Here is a 25,907-nt window from a genome sequence, read left to right on the forward strand (position 1 = left end):
CGTATATAGATGCAACAGGCACTGCAAAGGCCGTTGTCTCCACAGCAACGAGGACCATGCGGGAGCTCTGAGCCAAACTTCATCTTCACCCCATCCCTCCCCCCTTATGTCTGACCACACAGGTTTCCTTCTTCACACTTATCACAGATGCTTCCGGGAGAATCCAGCTACATTTGGACGGCTGAATGTCCCTCATACAGTTAAATGTAGGAGTTTGTGTATACAAATATTGGCTTCAGGGCTGACATGATTTTCAAACAATTCTAGCCTGTTAAACCCAAGCACTCAAAAATTATGTTTTAAAAAGTAAGATTTACTTGAATAAAATCTTGAGGCTTAAATAATTAATATCTTTGCATGTATTTTAATTGGACTTCTTGGTTATAAGATTTAAGCCTCTTTTCATACTGAGGTTGGCTTGAAAGTCAGAAGGTTATTTCGTGGTGTTGTTACTTTAAATTAATAAAATGGAAGCTTCTTACAAAATAACTCAGACCCAGGACAAAGAGGATCTAATATAAACAGTTATTATTATAAAAGTCATAGTAGCATGCCATTAAGTTAAGCGTATTGCAGTTCTACTGGAGCACTGTTGGTTTGGGTTTTGTTTTGTTGTTTGATTTGGTTTGTTTTGTATGTTTGTTTTTTAAAAAAATAAATACAAGAGCATTTTCAAAGTGATGCTCCTTATTGAAACCTGAATCACTTGCCTGCTATAAGTACTGCAGAGGAACATATTTTTACTGCAGCTTTCACACTGCTATGTACAGCAGGAAGCCCCTAAATAGTGCCTTATGTCATGGGCTTCAAGTTGGTGGGTGTAGCTGTAAAACTAAAATCATCAGTAAAAAACAAACAGAAAAATGCTATTTGGAAGCTAAGTTGACATCCTGGTCACAGCAACAAAATTAACAGAAACAAAACTAATGTGGGAAAGGTGCAGCAGCAGGACGGTTACTCCCTTAGCCAGTGAATAAGGCTGTTGCAGTGGCAAGGATCAAATGCTGGCTCTGCTTGGTCAATATTCCCACCAGGTTCGTAGCTCTGTTTATTTTGGGAAGTTTGCTTTGCTCTTAAACAAGCAGTAGCCATGCACTACTTAATGCTGCATTGTATATATGGCACAGATTACCAAAAACCAGCTGTGAAGTAAATGCTTTCTTCATGAATCTTCACACTTGTCATGTTTGTATGGTAGAGAGGCTGTGCATGGGTTTGCAGGCATGTATGCACATGTGTTCTCCCCTCCTGCTCAGTACCGTCAACTGGCAGGGAACTCCTAAATTGCCTTAGACCATGGTATAATTCCAAGTCAAAGAGAGCTACTGATCATATGGTATTTAAATTTATTCAAATGGAGGAACTGTCAAAAAGGCCAGGAAAGCCAAGGGAAAGCTTTCTGCTCCCTCAAGAGCTCTCAACTAAAGTTTGTGGCTGGTTTCTGGAGAAAAAGGGGAATTTCTGTCTCCTGTTGCTTTAGCTGAAAATATTTTGTTTTTAAGATAACGTCATGCTTTTAATCAAGAGCAACTGTCCGACAGTCCCTCATCTTTTGTCTCCTTCTCAGACCACAGTCTACTTAGGTGCACATTAAGCAGATTGCAGGTTTGGAACAGGAGCAAGACCCGTCTCCTGCGGCTGCCACAAGCACTGGCCTCCAGCTCCTGCAGCTCCAGCTTTGATCAAATGTTTGGATGCAGCTGACTTCTGTGACTGCTAGCTCATAGGCTTTTCCATATTGAATTAAATACAGAAGAAAACATAGAATATCAAGTTGTGAACATCAACAAATAAGGAATGTGCCATAAATGCAAGAATAGCCCTCAAGCCCTCGGTGTTAGAATGTCCACCATTTATGTCTCTGCTAACCTGACCTAGAAGATTTTGCTGAGTAAGATGAGGAAACTGCCATCTGTGCTTACTGAAATCAGTAACATACTGAAGTGCTGCTAAAATTTTTCAGGACTGCTTTTTGCTGTTTGTTTTTTCTTCAAACTTTGGCAAAACGTGGAAAATCCTCTATTTCATAAAAAAATTCCCCGTGTGCTCTTGCATACATATCAACCTGAAACAGATTACTCGGTTTTAAGCAATAAAAAAAGAGAGATTTTTCTCAGTGGTTTTGCAATAACCACATAAAATTATTTAAAGCTTATTGCAAAGCAAAACTTTTTAATGCTTCGTGTGGTTTGTGGAAGAGTTTTTTTCCATATAGATTAGATATAGATATAGATGATATAGATATAGATATAGATATAGATATAGATATAGATATAGATATAGATATAGATATAGATATAGATATAGATATAGATATAGATATAGATATAGATATAGATATAGATATTTTATCCCTTCCCTGCCTCCACACCATGGTTTTCCAGCTCTAGGGAAATTATAATTTAAAAAACAAACAAACAAACAAACAAACAAACAAAATCCCCCCCAAAATACCAAATAGGTCATGATGATACTGATGACTCCCTGGGAGAGCATCAGGACAATGAAAGAGTCTATTGCTTTGTGTGACTTTTTTTCTGAAAGGTCTGGGGTTTTTTTCGTTCATGCATCTTTATTTATAGCTGAGGCATTCTGTAGTTTTATCTGGGCATCCTTTTTAAACCTAGCTTGAAACTGAATGGTTAAAGTGAATGAATGAGCTAATGAATGAAAAAGACATTAACCTGGGAAGTAAAACTGAGGCAAGAGTATGTTGTACTCTGAAGTAGTACAGAAAGAAACAGATGGCAATTGTTGATCCAAGAACCAGTCACTCTGTCTGAGGAGAAGAACAAACTAAGACTAAATGAAAGATACCGTTAGCAAACTGCCTTCTATAGGGAATTGTGTTAAAACAGGCATACGGAGATAAAATATAACAGAAATAAAAGATAAAAGGCATGCTATGTATGCATTTATTTTTGCTTTAATAGTCTTAGTTTTGTGGGAGAGTTTATTGTTTGTATTTACAATAAAGAACTGAGACATTTATTGCCTATATTATAGAGAGAAGTTTTTTCTTTTTGATCAATGAACTCATTAGCTGATGCAACAGCCTCTATGAAAACAGGCTTCTATGTCAGCAATTTGCTGTCCCCCCGCAATGGGCATTAAATATGAAATTCAGTCATCTAAGTCCACCACAGCCATCAAAGCCACAAACCCACGGCCATCAAAATGTACTATAGTCACAACAGCTGAAAGCAGAACATACTACAGAACACTATTTCATAAAAGTAGAAGCCCATTATTTTTACTTTTTATCTCCTGCACATATGTCCCAGGGAGAACTCCCAGTCTGTGCTTCCCATTTCTGGAAACAATGCACTAAACTTTGTAAATACCAGTCTAATGCATCATTTAGGTATCCGTGGTTACATAAATGTAAAGAGCTCTTGAATTACTCCCTGCTTGTTTCCTAGTTTCTGTGCCAGTGAGAGCTGCTGCAGCAGCAAATACCGTGGGTCTGAACCGGAGTCTACCATAGCTGACAAGCTGTCATTGAACTACAAATCTGAATAAATTAGGCAGCTGGTACAACCCCAGTTGGTCTCTGTTTACGTGCAGAGTAAGCCAGAAAAGGGGTGAGGAACAGCCTTTAGCTAGTATAAGGCATTATTCTAAGTTCACGTCATCTTACCGTGGTATCCACTGGAAAAGATCGTGCCAAAGCCAGTATTGGCATCTGCAAAGCACAGAGAAAGAAACAGGACAAAGCCCACAGCAACTGGTTCTGCAAGATAACACAGATGTTGCTCTTTCTCCCTTCCATTGAAACATCTGTTCAAACTCCGTGCAACAATCCCTTTCCTAGACATCTTCTGTGCCTTCTGCTGGACAATTCAGATCAGGTTTTCCTGAGAAGTCAAACTCAACATTGCCTAAACTCAGCACACTGACAAAAAGTGATTTTTTTTTCCCCTGTTGTACTCTTTCCCTTCCCCAATAAACATCCACTGACATCTAGAAAGATGTCCACTGCTGTCCTCTAAGTGGTTACAAAAATGAAGGAGGGCGAGACTGGCATTCCATTCACACCCCTTGCTGCCCGCTGTATTAAACCAAGGGACTTTACCATTCACATACCAGAGTTAATTACCTAAAGAGAATAAAGTGCTGAGCAGGAGGCTGAATTTCCAGAGGCCAACATATGCAATGGCTCATTCCAGGCTACAGTGTGCCAAAAATGAAAGTGATCTGCATTCTACCACCCCATTTTGCAAATTGCTCTTTAGTTTAGGATCAGAGAAGAGCTTGACAACACCTTGCTGTAAAAATAAAATGATAGATTTGGGTCTGCATTTTACAGTCCCACAACACTGATCTTTGACATTTTTCTTAGGCAAACTCTATGTTTGAGACTTGGAGATGGTTTTATTGTTTTTCCTTTCCTAGCAAAGATTTGTTGCTCATATCCAACCTCCGAAATCTCTTGAGCACTTGCTGTCACACTTTTTATAAAAACAGCATTTGATCTTGCAGAATAAACAGTATAAATAATTCATGAGAAAGACATTTTAAAGTCCAAATTCCACCCTTCCTTTCTTCCACATACTTTTTCATTTGACATTAAAACTATTCTAAACAGGCACATTTTGGTAACAAGCTAGACACTCTGTGGGTAGTAGGAGGATCATCAGTTACAGAAACCAAACCACACACAAAAATAAAAACTTAAATAAAACATTGGAACAATAAATACTGCCAATGCGGTATTGTTTCAGCCTGCTCTTGAATTATGTTACAGATATGTGTTCCTAGGCTAATAATTTATTTCATTAATATGTCATAGAAGCCATTATTTAATATTTTTTTAAAGTATGTTATATATTGCAAAGCCTTAAACCTATCACACTGTTTCTTGAGTGATGGACAGTGGCCAACATTTTATACTAAATTCTAATGCGTTAACATCAATCTCCAAAATCTTTCAATCCCACAGCATGATCCCCAAATCCACAGCTGCCTTTAGAACTCCAAGCTGTCTTGTGGCCTGAACCACGCAGCTCTGCCCTGTGCTTGCTTTGGAGTATAACTTTGTCAAGATTGCTGCACTTAACAGCTCTCCTAAAGGCAGGCAGAAGAATATCTGGGTAAATTAGCCCACCTGTTTTCATTTGGCAGGGATTCAGCAAAACACTGGTTAGCAAAGTGCTTAAACAAATGCTTAAGCTTGCTATGAAGGATCTAAGAAAGTGCTTTGCTGGATTAAGAGAAAAAACTGCTAGAAGAGGAAGGGGGTTTCATGGTCTGTTGCACAGTCAGAGGCTGAAGAACTGAGAAGGAAACTGCTTTCAAGATATACAAGGATTTGTGCATGTGGTATGGGATACAGAGGGTGCAGATGGTGGCCATGTGTGACCACAAAACTGGAGAGAGACCAGAAAACTTAGAAAGATTGCACAACATTGCTTTTTGATAGTGTTTCAACTCTACTGGCTTGTGTCTTGGGCTGCTTCACCCCCTAAATATCAGAGTGATGTAAGTCCCCAGGAGGCACAGAAGCAAAGGTCTTTGTTCCAGAGGGTGCAGAGTTCACTGCACTGCTGATCAACATAGGGAGCACAAGCACGAGGACGCTGTGTAGGTTCTATACCTTCCTTGCACTGAGGCCTGTGCTAATATCTCAACTCCTCACATAATCACTGCTCCATCAGCCATAGGAGGTAAAGCAAACAGCTCAACTTTTCTGTAACGATGGGGGTAGTAAAGATCCAGGTAGCAGTTTTGCTACAGGTTCAGAACTCTTCCTTTGCAATACAAATACTGCCTGCTGGTGTTTACTCCTGCATTTTTCTGAACTAAAATGAGACAATGTGCGTGACTAATCTCTTCAGAATGCATTTTACCTCCTGCAATCTGGATATAAATATAATTATTTTTCAAGAGACAGATCTGCCAGTTCTCTATATACATGTTCTTGTAGGCAACACAATCCATCACCTTTCCATTAAAGAACTATACAAAATGAAATATTTAATAAGTGATAAATTAAATATTAATGGCCAATGCATCACAGAGACCTCTAAAAGTTTACATGAGTATATAAGTTAGATTGCTTATTTTTGTAGCAGCTCAGCCTGTTCCCACCTAACTTATAATTTGCTTGCTAAGCGCTTCACAGGGCTCTAAGCAATCCTACGGCCCCAAAGTCACCTCTAAGCAAAAATTCCAGCTTCAGACCTCCAAACCCAGTACCTCCTTCAGCACCTCTCAAATATTCCCTTACCTTACCATAAGCTTCTTGGCTCATTTGTGTCTGTCTCCACCACCCACGTTCAGTTTTCCTGTAGCTGGAGGTTGTGGTGGTACAAATAGAACTCATTAACCCCTGGTTTCATTCACATCAGAACAAAACCAGCATCCTCCTCTGCAGAGAGAACTCTAGGATGGAGTTTTGTAGGAAGTTTTGAGCTGGCAGAGGAGGAGACACTGAGGAGGATGCAGATCTCAGGCAGCTGCAAGTGTGAGCAGAGAGGAGCACTCTGCTTGGGTAATTAAAGAGCTACTACCAGATTTATTCCAAGATCAAGGACTTAAACATATTTGTTTATTTAATTCTCATATCTTTGACAAGCTGCACACAAAGGACTTCTGAAATGCCAGGATGTGGTGGGGGAAGACCCCAAGCCCTAGCCCCAAAAGTACTTGCTACCAGGTCCCAGCAACTCTTGGGCCCTGCACCTAAGATTGATGCTGCAGAGCTGGGGCTCAGCAGCTCAGTTTTTGGCCAGAGCCTGAGGATGGTCCTCACACTGTTTTCTGCTCTCCAGCACCGATGTGCAATGCAGCCAGATCCAGTTTCCCAAACAAGCACTTCTGGGTCTGTTTCTTTGTGTCTCCGTGACAAGGCTCTCATGTAACATGCCCCATGTGTCTGTCATCCTTCCCACTGCAGAACACGAGTGAGGACAGCCTGAGGAGGTTAACACCGCTCATTAATCGATTGGCAGAACCAGTGCCAAGCGAAGCAAAGTGCTGTTTTCTCTCCCACCCACCATGCCAGGGCTGAGGCTGCTGCTTCTGAAAAAAAATATGCCTGCTGGGATAAGGAATAGACACGCTGATGGGATAGAACAGCCCACAGAAAGGGATGCTCAGCGGCGGCGGGGTCAGGCTCTTTCACTGGAAATGACACTTGGCTCTTTTGCAGAGATTTTTCTAAAGCCGTGCAATACCCGGTTGTCTTTGCATCACCCCTCACAGAGAAAAAAGCTGAGCCCCTCTCAAACAGCCTAAGCACTTCTCTTTCTGCAGCCTGGCATATAAGTACATATCCTGGGAGTTTTGAAAAAGTCAGTGTTCCCCCCCATGCATTTGGCTTGCTGACAGAAAGTATTAGGTCCTTTGGGCAAGCTGCTGTCTGTCATGAAAATCAGTGGGGTTTTAAATCATGATTTTTTTTCTTCAACACCTGAAAAAAAGCCCTGTGGTGGCAGTTCACACAGGAGTTCCACTGACTTCTCAAGAGCAAGGCAAATCCTAAAAAGAATGTAAGTTTTCCATTTTTAATCCTCTCCAAAATAGCTTAAGTATGTATGATGAAAGTAGCTGTGAGAAGTAATTGCTGCACAGGGGCCCAATTACTCACATACTTCAAAACAAACCAAAACTCCCACCTGGTATGAGTGAAGGGCTTAGAAGGAGTGGTTTAAAAAATAGATAAAAGCATCATTTCAAATCTATATAACTGTCAGTTTAAACTTGTTTTTCTTCATTCTTACTCGAAAATATCATTAACCTAATTGTGACTCTTACCTATCACTGGCATTCTTCATGTGTGTTTGTTTGTTTGTTGGGCTGGACTTTTTTTAAACTCAAAGCTCCTGTTTCACATGGATAAAAGCCTCCAAACTCTACAGGAAACTGAATTTTGGAAGGTTTATATAATGCAACTGATGCCATAAAGCTCAGCCCTGGGGTCCATTAGGTGTTTAGAGACTGATGTCATGTCAATGAGGTGTAATATGGCCTGTAAAGGTTATAGACATGGAGAAGTCGTATCCTTAAGAGAAAGGATTTTGTTACCTCCTTTGTTAATTTTAATTTAAAAAAAAACAAGACTTTCTACAAAGATCAAATATGAACTATTCCACATAGTTTAAGTTGATTTGGAATCTCCTTGCAGATAAGTTTAAGCGACAGAAATACTTCTCCAGCCTTAATTACAGTAGCAGTGTCAGGTGACGATGCATTAAACTGACCTCTGGCTTTACGTTAGCTGAGCTAAATAAATAAAAAGAATCATATGTTCCCAGCAAACATGAGCGTGTTGTATCATTCACAGTATGAAGTTGCTACTACAGTGCCATCTTCAGTGCGTTACATAAAGTGGAGTTTTACTGTAGAGGATTTTTCATTGTTCTTTATGGGTTGCAAATGTATTAAAGGAATTTCTGCTGCACAGAAGAATGAAGGGAAAAAAGGTGAAAGCCTTCTCTCTTTGTTAATTATAGAGGATCGTGATTCAGAAAATAAATAAATTATTCTATCAGAAGCATATGTAATTATCAGGCAAAACAAGCTGAGTCCAGCCACCACAACAGGCTTTGAGGTAAAAATATGCTCATCCTCATCTACTGCCAGTGGCGTTTACCAATACCGCATGGAGATGACGATTTTGAATGTGAACATGCATTATGGGTAGAACATTACAGAATCATTACAAGCTGTTAATGCAAGATTGACGGTATACTATTTACAGAAAGAGAAAAAAAATGTGCATCTTCACAAATCCGATGGAACAGTGGAGTCAAACTCCTGATGTGGTCCCCAGTTAAAATGAGTTTGACACCTCTGTAATAGAGGATCTGGTCTAGCTGTGCTGTGGAGGACAACACATTTGGTCAAACAAGCTCTTCCAGCCAGGTCCCAAACATTAGAGTTTAGATTGGACCCTGAAGCGAAGATTGCTTTTCCTATTGCAAAATGGACTAGACTATATACTGAAGTAGCAGACAGTCAAAAAGAAAGTCGTACATTCCCGGTTACAGAGCTGCTGTGCTGTTCTGCTCCTGTTACTTTTCTTTCGTGCAATGTCAGAACAAGGATGTTACTGAGCCCTGCTACCCCCTTGTTCCTCACCCAAGCTACGGACATTCTGGACTATGTCACAGAGGTTTGCTCCAGAGGGCACAAGAGAAGATACTTTAGCAAAGGTCACTGACCTGCTTCTGTGGTCTCTGGGGATAATTTTGTTTGTGAGGCCCATGGCAAATGCCTGTGTAAGTAGGTATGATTACATGTTGTTGCTTCAACCCCACCGGGCACTAAGAGACACTAGGCACACTGACCTCATGCGTGTGTGAAGCCAAAGGGAATATTTGTGTGGAGAAAGGAAATAGCAACCAACTCCAATTCTACATCTCAGTCCCATAACTTGTATGCATAAGGAAAAACTGCCAGAGGTCCCAATGTTATTGAAAAAAATGAACTATTTTTTATTATTATTATTATAATGCAGATGTTCTCTTTGGAAGAAGCTATTTGCTGGTCTTTTTTAGGCTTACATATTTTCTTGCGTATGGCTCAGAGCTACATCGCTCTGTATAGAGAAAACAGGTCTATTTAATGAAAGGGAAAAGCCTACAGAAGAGAAAACCCAGCTTATTTGCTTCTAGTGATATTTGTCAATCTGAACAACAGAGTACTATGTACAGTACAATAGTTTTTCCTTTTTGAAATGGATTGTATGCTGATAATGTTCATCATTTGCATACTGCTTTCACTTTGAAAGCACATTACAAATGTAAGCGATTCCCTACCAACACACTTCACAATATCCTTACTTCACATAATCCTTACTATCTTTGCTGTCATATGCTGAAGTGGTATAAATTACTCGACAAAGCTACACAGAGAGAATGCATCACACTGTTTTCTCATTGACCATTACTTCTGCTATTATAGTTACTAACTGTGTATGTGACAATTGCAACAAAATCATAAAATCATGTTCATTGCACCATTCCAAAAGCTAAAGTGAAACTCCACATTCTAGGGGAAGCTACTTAAAAGATAAAACCTCTTAGTGCTTCCATAGCTTATATTCTTGAGAAAGGATTATAGAACAGCAACCTTATTTCTTGGCAGTATCCCAATTCTCTCAAAGTACTTTCAGAACATTTCACTCAGTTAAGGCAAAAGTTATTTTCATTGAACAAAAATAAATCTTAACTATAGCTTATTCATGATGTTGATTTTTATTTACACCTTCGAAAACCATGAGAATCAAAAGCAAAGTTTTTTTGCTGGACATTTGGACACAATCTCCTAATCACATTTGTAAAACTACCAATTTATTGAACTGATCCCAAAAGTAAAGATCTTGATGAGGATAAAACAGTGCAACCACATGGCGACATTTAAGACACTCTAAGAACTCAAATTATTCCAAAGTGTTAACCCCATCCAAAGACATCACCCATTGTATGACATTCGTATTCTTGTTGCTGACTTCATCAAAGTGCACACACACCTCAGCAGGAGCTTAAAGACTCTCCTGTCTTTCATTAGAGCAAGCAGAGAGGGAACATTCAAAACACTGTATTTAATTTCTACCACACAAAAGGCAGCAAGATGTTTAGGATGTATTTTTGCAGCTAAATTGTGCCCTGAGCTGCACATGTGAGTCCCTTGGCTCCCAGGGCATATTCTAACCCCAGAATGGAACAAGTTGAAAAGCTGCATGCTAAAAATATAAAACCAACTGCTTGCTTTCTCTCCCAGTGAAACATTTTATAAAGCCAGATATTACCCAACAATGCAACCATTCTTTAAAATATCTGTATTTCAATTTTTCAATCCTGCAAAATTAAAATTCAGCCCATTTTGCATTCCAGAAAAAAAAAAAAAAAACAAACAAAACCACACAAACAACAAAACCAACTTCTCCCACCCTTTTCCACAAAATTATTTTTGGGTATAAGCAAACACAGACTGCACATATGCCAGACCGGTGACCTGGAGTCTTACTTGCAGTGTGTAGACAAGAAGAACACCCTGCTGAGGAGGACTCACAGTCTATAAAATCCTGCCAGGGAGCAAGGAAATCTGCTGTATGGTACATAGTTCCCTGTAGTTTCTTACATTGAAGAGCTCAAAATCTGTCGAAACACTTTGCCCTTTGTGACTCTGCTCACTGACGTGTACCTCCTGTGCAGCATCTCATATTCACATGTGAGAACTGATGATGGATCTCATGAAGAGAGACTATACCATTGCTCAACAAACATTAGGTATGGACAAACCTCCATACCCAGACAGCATCCAATATACACACAAATGTATGCACATCTCAGTTAAAAGCCTCATTAAGAAATATGTATAACATCCAGTTTAGACTAAATAATTTGTCCAAGACTCTTCAGTGCGTAGTGACGTCAAAATCTAGTTTGGGTAAGTGGGTGTAGATGTCTGCAGGATTTATCCCGCAGTCTGCCAGGATTCAATTGACTAATTCACATTTACTTTACACTGTACAACCTTACGATCGTAAAAAGCCATGATTGTCCAGCTTCAAAAGCCCAACATGAATCTTCCTAATGGAAGCTTAAACCATTTCCTACTCCTCTCACTTTCAGATCGTACATCATCTGACATGACTCAGAAACCATTCAGGAAAATCTCCTAGAATTTGCCTCTTTTTTTTTTGCTGTTTTTTGTGAATTGACAAATCTTACCCTTCTGCGTCTTTGGAAACTGCTATTAACCGCTGTCTAGACAAACATTCAGTAAGGGACTGAGCACACTGAAGGTGAAGTGAGAACACCAAGTGGAAGGATACCTTGGAAGGTCATACTGCACACATTTCTAGGAATTACACGAAATTAAAACCAAGAAATGAAATGCTTGTGAGAGAGACAAACATAGAGATCACCCTTTTTTTTCCCAGTTAAACAAAGACCAAAGGGACAATGACATAACGCTCACGTACCATCAGAGCTGATTTATGGTATTTTGAGCATTTGCACACACGAATACAAAAAATTCAGATTTAGTACCAGCTAGGTGTCTTTTTTTTCATATCTGATTATTTGTGCTTTTACTGCAGTATTTACTGTTATATGACTATGAAAATTCCCAGAGAGAGAATGAAAAAAAATCAATATAATATGACAGTCTGCTACTATTATAATGAGTGGTATTTTAAAAATAACACTGCTCAAAATGCACTGATTTCAGACACTAAATAAATGATCTCACATATTACTAATGATCATGAATAAAATTAATGGTAAAATAAAAATACTTGCAATAAAGTGCCTACTTAATGAGAAAGAAAAGCAAGTTTGATCCATTATAGGGGGAAAATAAATGGTATTGTTAAGAGAGCATTTTGATTTTATGTGATATATATCCCAGGTCTATGTATTAAACCAGCAAATTTAAATAGTTTCATATCCATAGTACATCTACAGGATGCCCACAGCTCTTGAATCACTGCAGAGTTCCACTGACATCAACCAGACACATGACAGCACCTACTCTATATTCTGCCCTATGGTTATTTGAAATTAGTAACAGCTTTACCACACAAATTAATAGAGCGTAAAGTAAAATTATGTTTTATTTCATGTAAAAAAAATACTTATTTTTATTTCAATTACAGATAGATCAGCTCCTGATCTAATATGGTCAATTTCTGCGTTCACTAGGGTAAGACTGATTTGATTCCACTGAGGTCTGTTGGGTTAGTCTGGATTTATATCAGTAAATTTCTGAGATGAGATTGTCCCTGAGCATTAACATTCTTATTTTTATTTTAACACAACATCAATCAGAATATATAAGGATTAATGAATTGCAATTAGAAATAAACACTAAATAATGGAAAAACATGTTAACAGAAAACTGCCAAGTCCCTCTACATTCAGGAAACCAGTGCATGCATTTTACTTTCAAAACGTGGATACTGGATTCTCAAGCTGTTCTTTAGAAAGAAATTCTATGGAATATATACATAGGCCTTTCTCAGTTAATGCTGTGGGTTTGCTCCTAATGCTACACTGCAACTATCAGTGAAAAGAAATCCATACAAGTCCTGATTTTCAAGTCAAGATCATATTCTGATTCTCATTCACCACCATTATAATGCATGTAAAATCCTACACAACAGGGAATGCTTAATCTAGATGTAATTCTATTCCTGCTCTTCTCCCCTTCCATGAAAATTTTTATTAGGCTTTGTAAAACACTTTTACTACAAAAATCTAAATTTGCAAGTCAAACTACCTAAAGGCATCTTTTCAGCTTTCACTTATGAAACTAACCTGACCAACTGAAATGGTATATGCATCAGTGTTTTTCTTTTTGCTAAGCATAAATTAACCTTTCTTTCCTCTGAAAAACTGTCTTATTCCAAATCAAAATAAATGCCCCTAGCATTACATGATAGTTCCTCTAAGCACTTTGTTGTTGAAAATCTCCGAATCCAACTAAAAATTACATTTTACTTGAGTTACTAATGCAAAAAAAATTCACCGACTTTGGAGGGACTATTTGTATAACACAGGATTTTGTTAGACAACAACAGATGGGAAAAACCTTCTTAAAAAATAAGAAATTGTCGAGGTGATTAGAAAACATTACTGTTTAACTACTTTATAGATTCTCTTTTATCCATATACAAATGATCCAGAAAAGAATATTACAGGCACTTAATAAAGTCTAGTTTCAGAAATACAATAGTACCAAACAATTTTATTAATATTCCATACAAATTTTTAAGTCAATTCTGGCTAATATTTTGATGTTGCTGGAGGCAAATAAGATTCATAAACAATAGCTTGCTGTGTTTTACATTAGACTGGAAGTTATAAGTAAATATCTTAATTATAAACTAACCAAGAATAGTAATGATGGAAGCAGGGTAAAACCAATACATTTTGTTTTATTTATTTAAAATAGAGTGATTATAAATACATTCTTTTTATATTTCCTTCCTAACTCTTTGGATGCCAAAAAAAAAACAAACAAACAAAAAAACAAGACAAAACCAAACCAATCCTCACTGTGCTCATTTCATACAATACCAATGTACAAATCATGCAAACGATATTATAGATACGATACCACCATCAAGTTCTGGATGTGTTTTGTTGATTCTGAAACATTTGTTAACGTTATTCACAAGGCCATGCCTGTTATAAATTACATCATCATTATGGCTTTTTTTCAAGAAACATCATTTAAAAAAAGATTTTTATACTAGATTTCTATATTATTGTCAATCTGTAACACGGAATGCAAAACGCAAATCATCTAGTGCTCTTGTGTCCTTGCACCATGGTAGTTGCTTTCTGATAAAATTGCACAATTATTTTCTTTTTCAAGGAAACAATTACACTTTATTGATTTTATTTAAAAATTGAAACTTTTTTTATCATACAATGAAGACGACAGATTATGTTAACACCTTCACTGATTTCGTTTATGCGTATGGGTCTTAACAGCCATTTTACAAGCATGGCCACTCAAACCAACAGAATGAACAGACTAATCTGTTAAGCCACATCCAAAGAGTCACCTTCCCAGACAGACTGACTATAGATTTGAATGGACATTACACTAAAACTGCTGTGCAGACACATCCCCCGTTTCTAACCATGGAGGAAATAAACTGACATTAAGGTTGTCCTTCAAAGTAATGATATCAAAGAAATATAGTGTTTTGCAAACTTGTGCATTCTTCACTCACACCATTATGTCTACATATTGCACCATATATGTAAAACACTTAGGAAAAAGTTCTACAAGAAAGTCCAGACTATGCAACCTTTACTGATGCTGGTGAACCCACACTCTGCTGCATAATCCCAAGAGTCACTGGTCTCTATGTGTTATATACAACGTCTCTGAGCTGGCTTTTTTTGAACTCAACGGCAAACCTCTATCTAAGCCTCACACTTGGGAAGTGTTTAATTATTAGCTCATGAATAGTACCTCTACACCCAATGTAGGTTGAGCTTAAATGCTTTACAGGATTGAGACCTCAATGAGCAGGAAAAACTGACCCAATGTAATGGCAGAGTGTAACAGTTCAGTTCTTCCTCTTTTGATCAGTGAATAGAAGACCTCACTTCAAAAAAAACCCACAAACCAAACAAAAAACAAACAAAAATCACAAAAAAAAAAAACCACCACCAAAAAACCAACCCCAACCCCCACACTCCAAAAAAAAAAAGAAAAAAGAAAAAAAAAAACATACCACACACCACCACACACCAAGCCAAACACACCAAAAACCATACAGAAAACAAAAAAAAACCCTCAAATTTTTAATGCAGGAAGGTACGATCATTTATCATATCGTTTATCACTGTTCTTTTAACTCAGGGCAACACAACTCATAGGCACACCAGTTTTAACAATTAAAAGTATTCGCTTATTTGCTATTTTTAATAGTTTTAACGCACACAGAAGTGAATGGGATGGGACGGTCTGTAACAATACACTGAAGGGTCAGAAGTCTCATGCTTTGGCAAACCTCAGCTACCTGGACACATTCCCTCATCCTGCTGATGGAGCCATCACAGCCCATCGCCTCAGCGCATCTTTAACGCTCCTTCCTACACAGACACTTACCACAATAAGCTCAAATGTTCTTTTTTAAGCCTTGGCCATGTTTTGCATCACCGGTCAACCACGAACTCTGGATGCTAGAAATGCATATGTACATAATATCCACGTCCTAAAAAACCCTAGAACATCCTTTTTCTAAGTAATGAGCATAAACAAATGTTGGAAAGTAGAAAATGTTTTGCTTTGCTTTTTCTTAAATGAAGAAGCAGGTTTGGTTTGGTTTTTTGGGGTTTTTCTTGGTAAACTTTGTGAAAAACACACTGCTGGCTGTTTACCAAGTATCATTTCAGAACAAACATTTCACAGCAGTGTCATAAAGCCCTGAAATTAGAGATTTATAATGAAAACAGCCTTCTCCACAGTATTATTATTGGGTCTTGCTGTAATATTTGCTAGTTTCAAATTAATGAAAAAAAAAAATCATGTTTATATTGTACTAATCTTAATTGATTTATGTACTGAATATAAAAGGGGTGGTAGAGGGAAAGGATTCTGGAAGCAAGGTAGATACAGGGTCTTATCCAAAGCTCATTGAAATGAAAGAAAGAATTCCTTTTCAAGTCAAAGAACTTTTGTTAATCTCCTAGTATAGATTTGCTGGATGACGCTTTACCAATAGATCTCCATTCTCATCTCAAGGTACCATCTATCAGTGACATACAGTGGGGATTTTCCATTCTCCTGACTCTTTTTTTTCTGCTAGCTATTCAGATTCAGCTTTCACAAAGCCAAGTTTTTACTCTCTAGATATGAGCTGCGCAATACTCTGAACTGAGACCATTATATTCATTTTACACTATGGTTTTAAATAGACATGATTTGCCATATTGTTCACTGCTCTAATCAGTTTTTTTCTGACTGACAGCATCCAGACAGATAATAAGAACAGAAAACGTATGCATATACAATTAAAATATTACCCTTACCATGAATTCCTGTAAATACTTGTAGTGAAAACTATTTCAATTAAGCTGTAGAACGTTGAAAAGCAAGACGGCTGATGGCAAATAATTGCCTGAGACACAATGCTAAAAAACTAATGAATCTATTTTAAAAGGCATCATCAATAACAAATCTGAAATAATATCATATGCTAACTTCACAAGAATAGTACAGAACATTTTTATTATTATTATATCTGACCACTTAATTCTGAATTATTCTATACATTACACCCCCGGTTTCTGTTTGGTATATTGTCCTGGTTTTATTTATACTGAATGACTAATGCATTATGATCAGGAAAACAAGTCAAGCATATTAAATACATATTAAGGAGTACATATTTTTCCTATTTAGTATACAAAGTATTTCATAAATATGAATTATATTACAAAAATAATTTCTGCTACGCTCACACAGTAAGCACTTTGACAATTTTGGACAACCCGTTGGGGTTGCAAGTTTTTCACATAACTGAGAAAGAACTCTAGTTTTAATTGGAGATGAGTCTTACAATAGATTCTGCATAAACATCAAATATTTGCTTCAGATGCCACAAATACTGCAGAAGTCAGGTTGAAATATTCTTTCTTTTTTTTTTTTATAATTTTATGTATAGACATGTATGCTTCAAGTGGTCAAATTTATTTCATAGGTATGTAATGCATGGTATATTTTAAACAAATATTTGCACAATTCAACATTATAATTCCAGTGGTTTCAAGATGCAGGCCATAAATGTAACCAATTTACACATACTATCAAATGTTCTCTCTTTGCATGCTTGTTACTTTCCAGATAACCTTTAAACAGTGCCGTTACACCACCACAGATCAAAGGATTACTCCAGTTCCACCAACTTAAATCCACGTGCAGGATGAAGGACCCAGCTGAGGTACAAATAGCAGTACCAGGTTTCTTGTGTTTGTTCTAACAAATCACAAGGAGACGATGGTTTTGCATTTAAGGTACAAAACATATATGCCTCTTGAGGTTAAATTCAGTGTAACGTGTATAAAGCATCCCTTTGGCAATAGAGTTTTCAGTATCCCTACAGGATTCCACAGGGCATGAGCTTTATGTAGTAAAACCTATTAAGGAAATTCTCCTCTACTTGACAAATCATATGCAGCTAGAGTTAATCAGACACCCTTGGATACACCTGCCTCTATGCCTATCAATATAACATAGTATTTGGAAGTTAAAAGTCAACAAAAGGCACTTTCGTCATTAAATAAATGTCCTCTGTAGGCAATGAGATTGTATGACCTATATTTTATTCAAAGCTGTTTGTTCTTCAAGGACTTGCAGGTAGTCAGGTGAGCCTTGAAGTTTAGCTTTTAGTTCAAAATATTCACTTTTTCTTTGTTCAACTACAATTTTACTATGATTACCACCTATTAGAGATTTCTTGTTTTTTTTGTCTTGTAGTTTCTCTGGATAACGTATTTCAAAGCCACTGACCCCTATGCTGTTGTATTCCTTTTTACTTTCAAGAAAATTTTGAATAAATACATTGGAATCCCTCCCAGGGAATAATTCATCCAGTTCATCAATTGTGCTAAGTCTTTTTCTGGTATCCACATGCAATAAATCTTTCTCCTTGTCATTAATATTTCTCAGAATGACTTTTTGCCCTGGTGGGTCAGCAAACGTGAAGCCCGTTTCAGACTCTTTTAAGCCACAGGTATGACTTTTGCTCATCTGCTCAATGGTTTGAGGAATGAAGGCCTCTGCACCCAGTCCATCTTTTTTGTTTGACTTGTGATCGTGCTTTCTTAGCTGCAGTTGCATAGAACTGCATTCTTGATTTCCAATCCCTTCATGCTTTACAGTCGGTTTTTTGTTGCGCCGAAGCACAAAAACAAGAAGACAAAAAGCAACAAACACTGTTAAAATAAGCACAACTAATATGCTTAAGATTAGGATGGACAATGGAACTGGGCCACCAGGAGGACTCCGAACTGGTCCCAGTGGCGTTGTGTAAGTAACAGCGGGCACGGGACTAGTGAACAGAGCAGATGGCTTGTTTAAAAGTTTAGGACAGAGGATCTCATTTTTTAGAGACTTAAGTTCAATGTTAGCAAACTGTACAGGTGTCTCACATTTCAATTCCTTCACCACAATACCTTCATTTAGCTTTTCAAGCCAGAGTTTTAAAGCAACTAAATCACAAGTGCAGTCCCATGGATTACCTTCCAAATCAATTTGTGTAAGAGATTTTAGCTGATCAAGAACGCCACTTACAGGTAAATACATGAAATGATTGTTTCTCAGATTCAGCCTAGCAAGTGGTGCACCAGCAAAAATGTAGGCTGGCAAGCTTCGTAGAAGATTGTTGTTCAGGTAGAGCAACTGCAAATTTGGCATTAAGTCAAAGGTGCCTGCTAGGATTTCTTTGATAACATTGTATTCCAAATACAGATATTGCAAGTTGTGGAGGCCAGCAAACATTTCTGGGCTCAGACGTTCTATCTGATTGCCATTGAGATACAATCTCCGTAAATTTGTAAGGTTGCGAAAAACTTCTCCTTTGATCGTTGAAATCCGATTGCTGCCTAAATGTAGCAAATCCAGCCCCTCAAACTCAAAGAAATCTGTGGTGTCCACATCCTTAATATAATTGCCATTTACATGCAGTTTCTTGGCATTTAAAGGTTTTGGTACGAGTTCAGCCATTGACTCTATATTTCTTTCCTGGCAATTTACACTTAATCCCAAGTCCGAAGGATGCGTTTTGCAAACACAGGGGACCGGACAAGGAGTTAAAGGAGGCACCCTGGTCTGGTAAGATACGATTTGACTGAGATTGCGATTAGATAAGGCTTTGCCTGCTACTATCCCCGAAATCTTCGAAGGATTTGTAGTCTTTGGTGGCTTTGTGACCAATCTGTGCACCGATGTTTGAGTGGTGTGGCCGTTCGGTGTGCTGTAACTGGGCTCCAGCTGGGAGGGAGGCAGAATACGCACATCGAAATCACTCCCTGTCCCCATGGAGCACAGTTCTTGCTTGTTGGTCTCCTTCAGCAGCCTTCCATACAAGTCACTGGGTGTTTCACAGATAGCTTCTCCAATGTAGATGTTGTAGGGCATGTTCTCCATCCACGCTTTCAAAGGCAACAAATCACACGTACAATTCCAGGGGTTGTCTTCCAGCTGCAGTTCGACAATTCGCCCGATGTGTTCCAGAACTCCAATGTATGGAAGCTTCTGTATTCGATTCCCTCGTATATCCAGATGGGTTAGAGAAGCAAATCGAAAAATATTATCGGGAAGGAATGAAATCAGGTTGTCATTAAGGATCAGGACTTTCAGCTTGTGAAGCTTATTGAAGGCTCCCCGTTCAATAAACTTGATTAAATTGTAGTCAGCTTGGAGATACTCCAAGTTCTCTATGCCAAGGAAAGTGTCTGCTCGTAGAATCTTTAATTCATTGTTGTTCAAGTGCAACTGTTTTAATGCACTAAGACCCATAAAGGCCCCTCCCTCAATGTTCTGTAACTTATTATTACCCAGTTGCAGGGACACTGCATGTGTAAAATTAAGAAAGGTATTTGGATACAGAATAATTAGCAGGTTGTTTTGAAAGTTGAGGTGGTAAAAATTAGACCATGGTGGTTTAAGCTGATTTGGTCTGTAGACTGCAACCTTCTCACAGTTGACATAGAGTACATTCTCAACTGACACACAGGAGCAAACATTGCAAATTTCCACAGATATATCAGCATCTGCAGTTGTAGAAGAAACTGGAGATGACAGAACCAGAAAGAGCCACAGAAACATCTTCTTGTGATCAGCAAGCAACCTTAGGCTCCTGAACAAAGATAAAGAATCTAAAGAAGAAGGAAAGAAAGAAGAAAATGTTTTTTCAGTTGTCATTGTTCCAAAATGTCATCTGGGTTAAAAATTGTATTCCACTGAGCTACTGTACCTGCCAAGGATTATAGATAAACTACAAGCACTGAATTTAAAACAATATGAAAGATTTTAATAACCAAACACATACACGGGAGCTAGAATGATTTCAAATACAGAATGTAAATCCCCATAGACAAACACAAATAACTCTGAGGTCTGTCAAACATATTTCTGTCTCTTGTACATGCCAAACATGCATAACTAACAAAGTAAAATAACCAAAGGAGATTCCAATTTTACGCATATTTACTCTCCTCAGTCCTGCACTGCTCATATGTTGCCATGCATTTCAGGCATATTAAACACAAATGCTGATGTTATGCATGCCCAAACACCTGGGTTGGGATAGCACAATATAGAAAGGATGATGGTGCAGACACGAAAAGCAATGTCAATAATGAATGTATTTATCTATAGCATCAACGCATAAAGATTATCACTACAATAGTAAGATTCACTCAATAAATACATAGACATGCACACACATTGTTTCTGTCACTTCATATACCTAGTTTAAGTAAATAGGTGGTAAACCGATTGCAGAAATACAATGGACTATCCACAAAACAAGATCAGCTCTGGGTGATCAGTGGAGGCACACAGATATGGAAGAAGCATGCACAGGCATACAGCCCCATCCCCAGGAATAACAAAAATACCCCGACTTGCAGGGCAGAGCAGTCACAATTCACCAGCCTGACACTACTGACACTACCGAAACCTGACAAGAACTTTTTTTTTTTTTTTTTTTGATAAAACATCATGTAATTCGCTCTTGTCCCTGCAACAGCTACAGAGGTGGCTCTCAAGAACCCATCACATATAGTCAGGCCAGCTGAGCTGCCATTTTTTACGCAGAAGAATTGGTGCCACAGCATTTCCTCTGGGTCAGAAGATAGCTTTTTTTTTTTTTTCCCAAATATTGGTCAATAATCAATACATTGCTCCCCCCACCTTCTGCATTCCCATTTCCCAACCTGTCCATTTCATTTACTGCTGTAGGAAGCCACCGAGTTGGCAGGAGGGAGACAGGGTGTAAGTGGAGAGAGAAGGAGCCTTTCTGGAGGAAGGAAAATCGGGCTGGAGGGAGCTGCAAGGAGGGGAGGATGCACTGGGGGACCTGGAAGGGAGGGCAAAGGAGGGATGAAGGAGGAAGGAGGGGAGGACAGAAGGACAAGAGGCAGCAAAAAAGCTGAGAGAAGGGAAGGAAGGAAGGAAGAGGGGGAGAAATGGCTGAAGGGGTCAAGGAGGCCGTGGAGAGGGACCACGGGGAGAAGAGGGAGCAGAGCAGCCGCTGCTGACTGATCCCCGCAGGCTCCACACCCTGGCTGCGGCCAGCGAGCCCGCGGGGACAGCCCGATAACCCCGGACCCCCACCGCTCCATCTCCTTCCCCCTCCCAGGCACTGTCCCCTCGTATCCCTGCCTCGCCCACACCGAAGTCCACTCTTCTTCTTCAGCCCGTGGCCCCGGCCGGTGCCGAGCGGGCACACAGCGGGCGCTGCGCGGGGCTGGCGGCGGGTCGGCGAGCCCGGCCAGGAGTGCAGGCACTACCGCAATTTTTTGCCGCAACCGGCTCGGCTGGTGCCTGCTCCCCTCTGTCGTGGGCGCCCCGTCGCCCTCTGCCTCCCGGCGGGGGAAGGCAGGAAAGACACGGGCGCACACACACCGCACGCACATGCCGGCTGGGAACGGGCACAGCACGGCCATGCAACCCAGCATCCTTTCCAGCATCCCTTTGCACCAAGGAACAACCGTGGTTCCCGCCGCCAAATGCTCCCCCCCATTTCAACACCTATGAGAAGTCCAGCCCGCAGTATTTCACGCACCCCGTTCCCCAGCCCCACCGGACGGTTCCTGTTTCCCCCGTCCCTCCCACATCTCCACCGGCTTATCCGGGCCGCCCGGCCCCGGTCCCTCTGCTCACCCGCTCCCCCGGAAAGGATGAGAGGGGGCAGCGCTGCGCCGGGTGCCGCTGGCCCGGAGCTCCGGCAGGCGGCCGGCTGCCGGGGAGAGGATGGCAGGCTCCGGCAGGAAGCCACTGTTGCCTCATCTCTTCTTCCCCCCCCCGCCTTTAAATTATCAGTAGTAATTTTAGCAATAAAAACAAAGCCTTCGGAATACTTAAAAGAAATTAAAACGCCCACGTAAATGCAGCACCACCATGCCTCCTGCTCCCCTCCCGCACTCACACGCCCGGCGGGGCGACCGGCCGCCCCCGGCGATGCTCCCAGCGGCGCTCCACGACGAGCCCGGCACCTTCCCTACCTCGGTGGCCGGGGTCGCCGCAGCCCCGCTCCGCTGCGTTCCGCCGCTCTCTCTGCGAGATCTTCTCTCCGGCAGCTCCGCGCACCCACCGAGCGGCGGGGGCAGCCGGGTACTCGCCCGGGCGAGCACCCCTGGCCGCGCTGGGCGCCGAGGAGCGGAGCAAGGCGAAGCCCGGCTCTGCAGAACACCGGCGGGCTCCGCCGCATGCAGCAACCGCCTCACTGAGCCCTGCCCCGGCACCACGGTCCCCCGCACACATGCGGGGAGAGGATCCCTCTGCACACGGGCACCCGCTCCCATCGCACTGCTCTCGCCCACCCCTTGCACGCACAGAGAGCCCCCTCCCCTTCGCCGCGCACACACATACACACAAACACACTCGCACGCACCAAGCGTTCGGGCTCTGTTTTGGATGGGAAGGAGACGCCGCTCCAGCGGAGCAATCCCAGCGCATCGCAGCCGCGGAAGCCTCTTCCGCACCGCACGCCTGGAGACGCGCCGCGCCGCCGTTACCTTTTCCGGGGAGATGCCGGGTTGGGTCCCTGCGGAGCTTAAGCGGGTGCGGTGGGGCGAGAGACGCCCCCCGGGGCGGTGAGAACGGGGGGGCCCCGGTGCCGCGCCAGGCGCCGCGGGGCTGCCATGGGCGGCGCGCAGCAGCTACAAGTGCAGCCCGAGGCGCAGCCGGGACGGAGCCATCCCGCCCCCGCTCAGCTCCGGGGTGCGCGCTGGTCAGCACCCCGTTTGGGAAAAAGGAGGCAGGGGAAGGGGAGGAAAAAAATCAAGGACTCTCCTTCCCGTATTTTCTCACGATCTTCCCCCCTCCCCATCTTGAAACAAAAGTAGAGGTGGAAACTGAGTGGGCAGGATGGTAACATTTGCTGCATTTAATGTGAATTGCAATTATGGAACAATATCGCTGTGAGGAGACATACCCGACCCGTTCTTAAGACAACACAGCTATTTGTGTATCTCATTCTTTGTGGTTAGGTGAAATTCCTCCTCTGCTTAGGTAACAGCTGCAGTCTGATGAAAAAAAATCCTCTAATGTTATGCACTTGTGCAAAACAGATTCTGCTAATTAAGAACTCCTATTTACCTTTCATAATATACTTTAAAATGGTAATGAATACCCTCAAACAAGGTGACGTCTCCTTCCAGGGCAGAAGAGTCAGTTAACCAAATGAAATCTTGCAAGGGAAGTCGAACTACATGTCCTTTACCATGAATGCTAACACAATTCACTTAGAAAACTGTTTTAGGTATTGCACGGATACCACTTGTGAGTGCTAGTTCTGGGCAGTAAACATCAGGGAATGGAAAACAGCAACTGCTTTCTTCATTTACAGAAATGAAATAAATAGCTTGCTCCAAAGGCTGAGTGCATCTAATCAAAATAATTGCAGAATGTTATTTTGCATTATGCGGATAGACTAATACCTGAAAACAAATGCAGCTGAGACATCAATAATTTGCATATCACAACAGAACTGAAAGTGATCTGTGATTATTATTCAGCCAATTAAAAACTGAAGTCTTTAAAATGTAAACTGTCTTAATTATTGGACGATTAACAAAGTACTGTTCACATAAAAAGGAATGCATGTGTATAAAGGTCCCAGTTTAGAAGGATTTGCATAGAGTTTAAGGTGAATTTTTCAAATTCTATTTAAATAAACTTATGGAATAAAGAGCAAAGGCCTAGAATAAAATTCATTTAGGAAGATATCTGGTTTATAAGACTATTTTAACAACAGGCACAGAAATGCAAGTGTAAACATCAAGATGCCAGTTTTGTTTAACCAGCTACATTAAGTTGGATGTTAAACTAATTCCTTGCTTATTTAGTTGGTGAAAGAGCATATAGACAATATCAAGAGATCACTACTCCCACCACCATTCAAAGAACTGCTTAGAAACTGATTGAAAAATCAAACAAGGAGCATATTAAAAGATCATATTTTAACCAAGTAAACCATGAAATGAGTAAGTATTTAAGAGAACTGAAATTGCACTCTAAATAATTCTTGATGTTTCTCTTATAAGTGGCTATTAACAATGACATATGTTTATGGTGTTGTAGAACTTATCTGAGATAGAAACTTAGTTATGCAACAAAATTTCATTATTAGGGTTTTAGTATGTTGTATTTTTATATTTATTTCTAATTTACAGTCAGAAAAAAATAACTCCACCTTCAAATCTTATTTAAGTGGTTTATTAGCTACTTGTCTTGACCTAGCACATGTCAAACTCACCAAGATTCAGGCTTATATGTCAGGACAACACACCAAAACAAACTAAGGATAATTTTAAAGTATGACATAAGCTTAAGGTCAAGATTGTGATCCAAGACAATTACGTGCTTAAGGAATAAATCACTTTAAGGGGTTACATCCTAGAATGACTTGGTTATGCCCCTTTCTTTACGATCTGGCTATAAGTGCTGTCACCATCAGTATAAATTTTTTGTCTAGTTTGATGGTAAATAGTAATTGGAAGACAGCAGAGACAAAAAGGGCAAGTTGGATTATCTGGTCTGGTTCCCTGAAGTTTACAAGATTACTTCAGGCTACACACAATGCCTGTTATTGTCACCTCTAACCTTTTCTTAAATTTCTTGCTGAGATGGAACCTCATTCATCTCCTCTGATTTTTTTTCTCTATCTTTTTGCCACAGGAACATGTATTTTTCCTTCTTCAGTTTAGCAAAAGGAGAGCAAAAGCTAACAAGCAGATAGATTAATAAGATGATTTTCTGCAAAGAGAAGTATGTGAACAAAAAGTAAAAGTGTGAGATATTCTACTTCCCACCCAAGGAGACACGCACAGGGTGGCATTCAGTAATGGTACAGTTAGCTTATCAATAGTGTCATTAACGGATCTAAGGAGAAGTTCTTGGGAGAGAAAGGTTAATTTTTACTCTTGACTACTGAAATTCATCGTGCAATCTGCTTAGAAATTACAGAAGCCTATTTGTGTTTTGATTCCTTTCACATTTTTGTGAGAGCTTCTAAACAACACTTTTCTTCTAAACACACAAACACACAGACATGCTTGGTCTGCTCATCCCATTTTACTTCTGAGCTGATGCAGGAACTTCAGACCGAAACTGTGCTTTATGTGTGTTCAAAATGTGCCAGGAGAAAGAAACTTCCTGCAACAGAATCACCAAAATGCAGAAGCCAGTTGAGATGCTGA

At 40.1% G+C, this 25,907-nt stretch overlaps 1 protein-coding gene across 5 annotated transcripts; it reads right to left on the reverse strand.

Annotated features, from left to right (window-relative positions):
* Positions 1-10,183: 10,183 nt before the first annotated feature.
* On the reverse strand, positions 10,184-23,548 carry SLITRK4 (SLIT and NTRK like family member 4). Of its 5 annotated transcripts, none has more exons than XM_021281547.2 (2): positions 23,223-23,548; positions 10,184-20,357 (listed from the first exon to the last, which is right to left on the reverse strand). In XM_021281547.2, exon 2 carries the CDS (start codon positions 20,305-20,307, stop codon positions 17,794-17,796), a length of 2,514 nt encoding a protein of 837 aa, XP_021137222.1. In that variant the 5' UTR covers positions 20,308-20,357; positions 23,223-23,548; the 3' UTR covers positions 10,184-17,793. The 5 variants fall into 5 exon arrangements, with proteins under 5 accessions (XP_021137222.1, XP_005514114.1, XP_064933532.1 ...); XM_005514057.3 differs by having other exon boundaries at positions 23,099-23,227; XM_065077460.1 differs by lacking the exon at positions 23,223-23,548 and adding an exon at positions 22,710-23,075.
* Between the last annotated feature and the right edge of the window lie 2,359 nt (positions 23,549-25,907).

This window comes from Columba livia, chromosome 12 (assembly GCF_036013475.1).
Source record: "Columba livia isolate bColLiv1 breed racing homer chromosome 12, bColLiv1.pat.W.v2, whole genome shotgun sequence".
Taxonomy (NCBI): Eukaryota; Metazoa; Chordata; class Aves; order Columbiformes; family Columbidae; genus Columba; species Columba livia.

Bases quoted from the DNA above. Each gene is read 5' to 3' on its own strand.
- SLITRK4 (XM_065077460.1), bottom strand. From the start codon at position 22,968: ATGTGTGCGGGGGACCGTGGTGCCGGGGCAGGGCTCAGTGAGGCGGTT. The intron at 20,358-22,709 runs GTAGGGAAGGTG...CTTCTTCTTTAG, and splicing joins CGGCGACCCCGGCCACCGAG to ATTCTTTATCTTTGTTCAGG.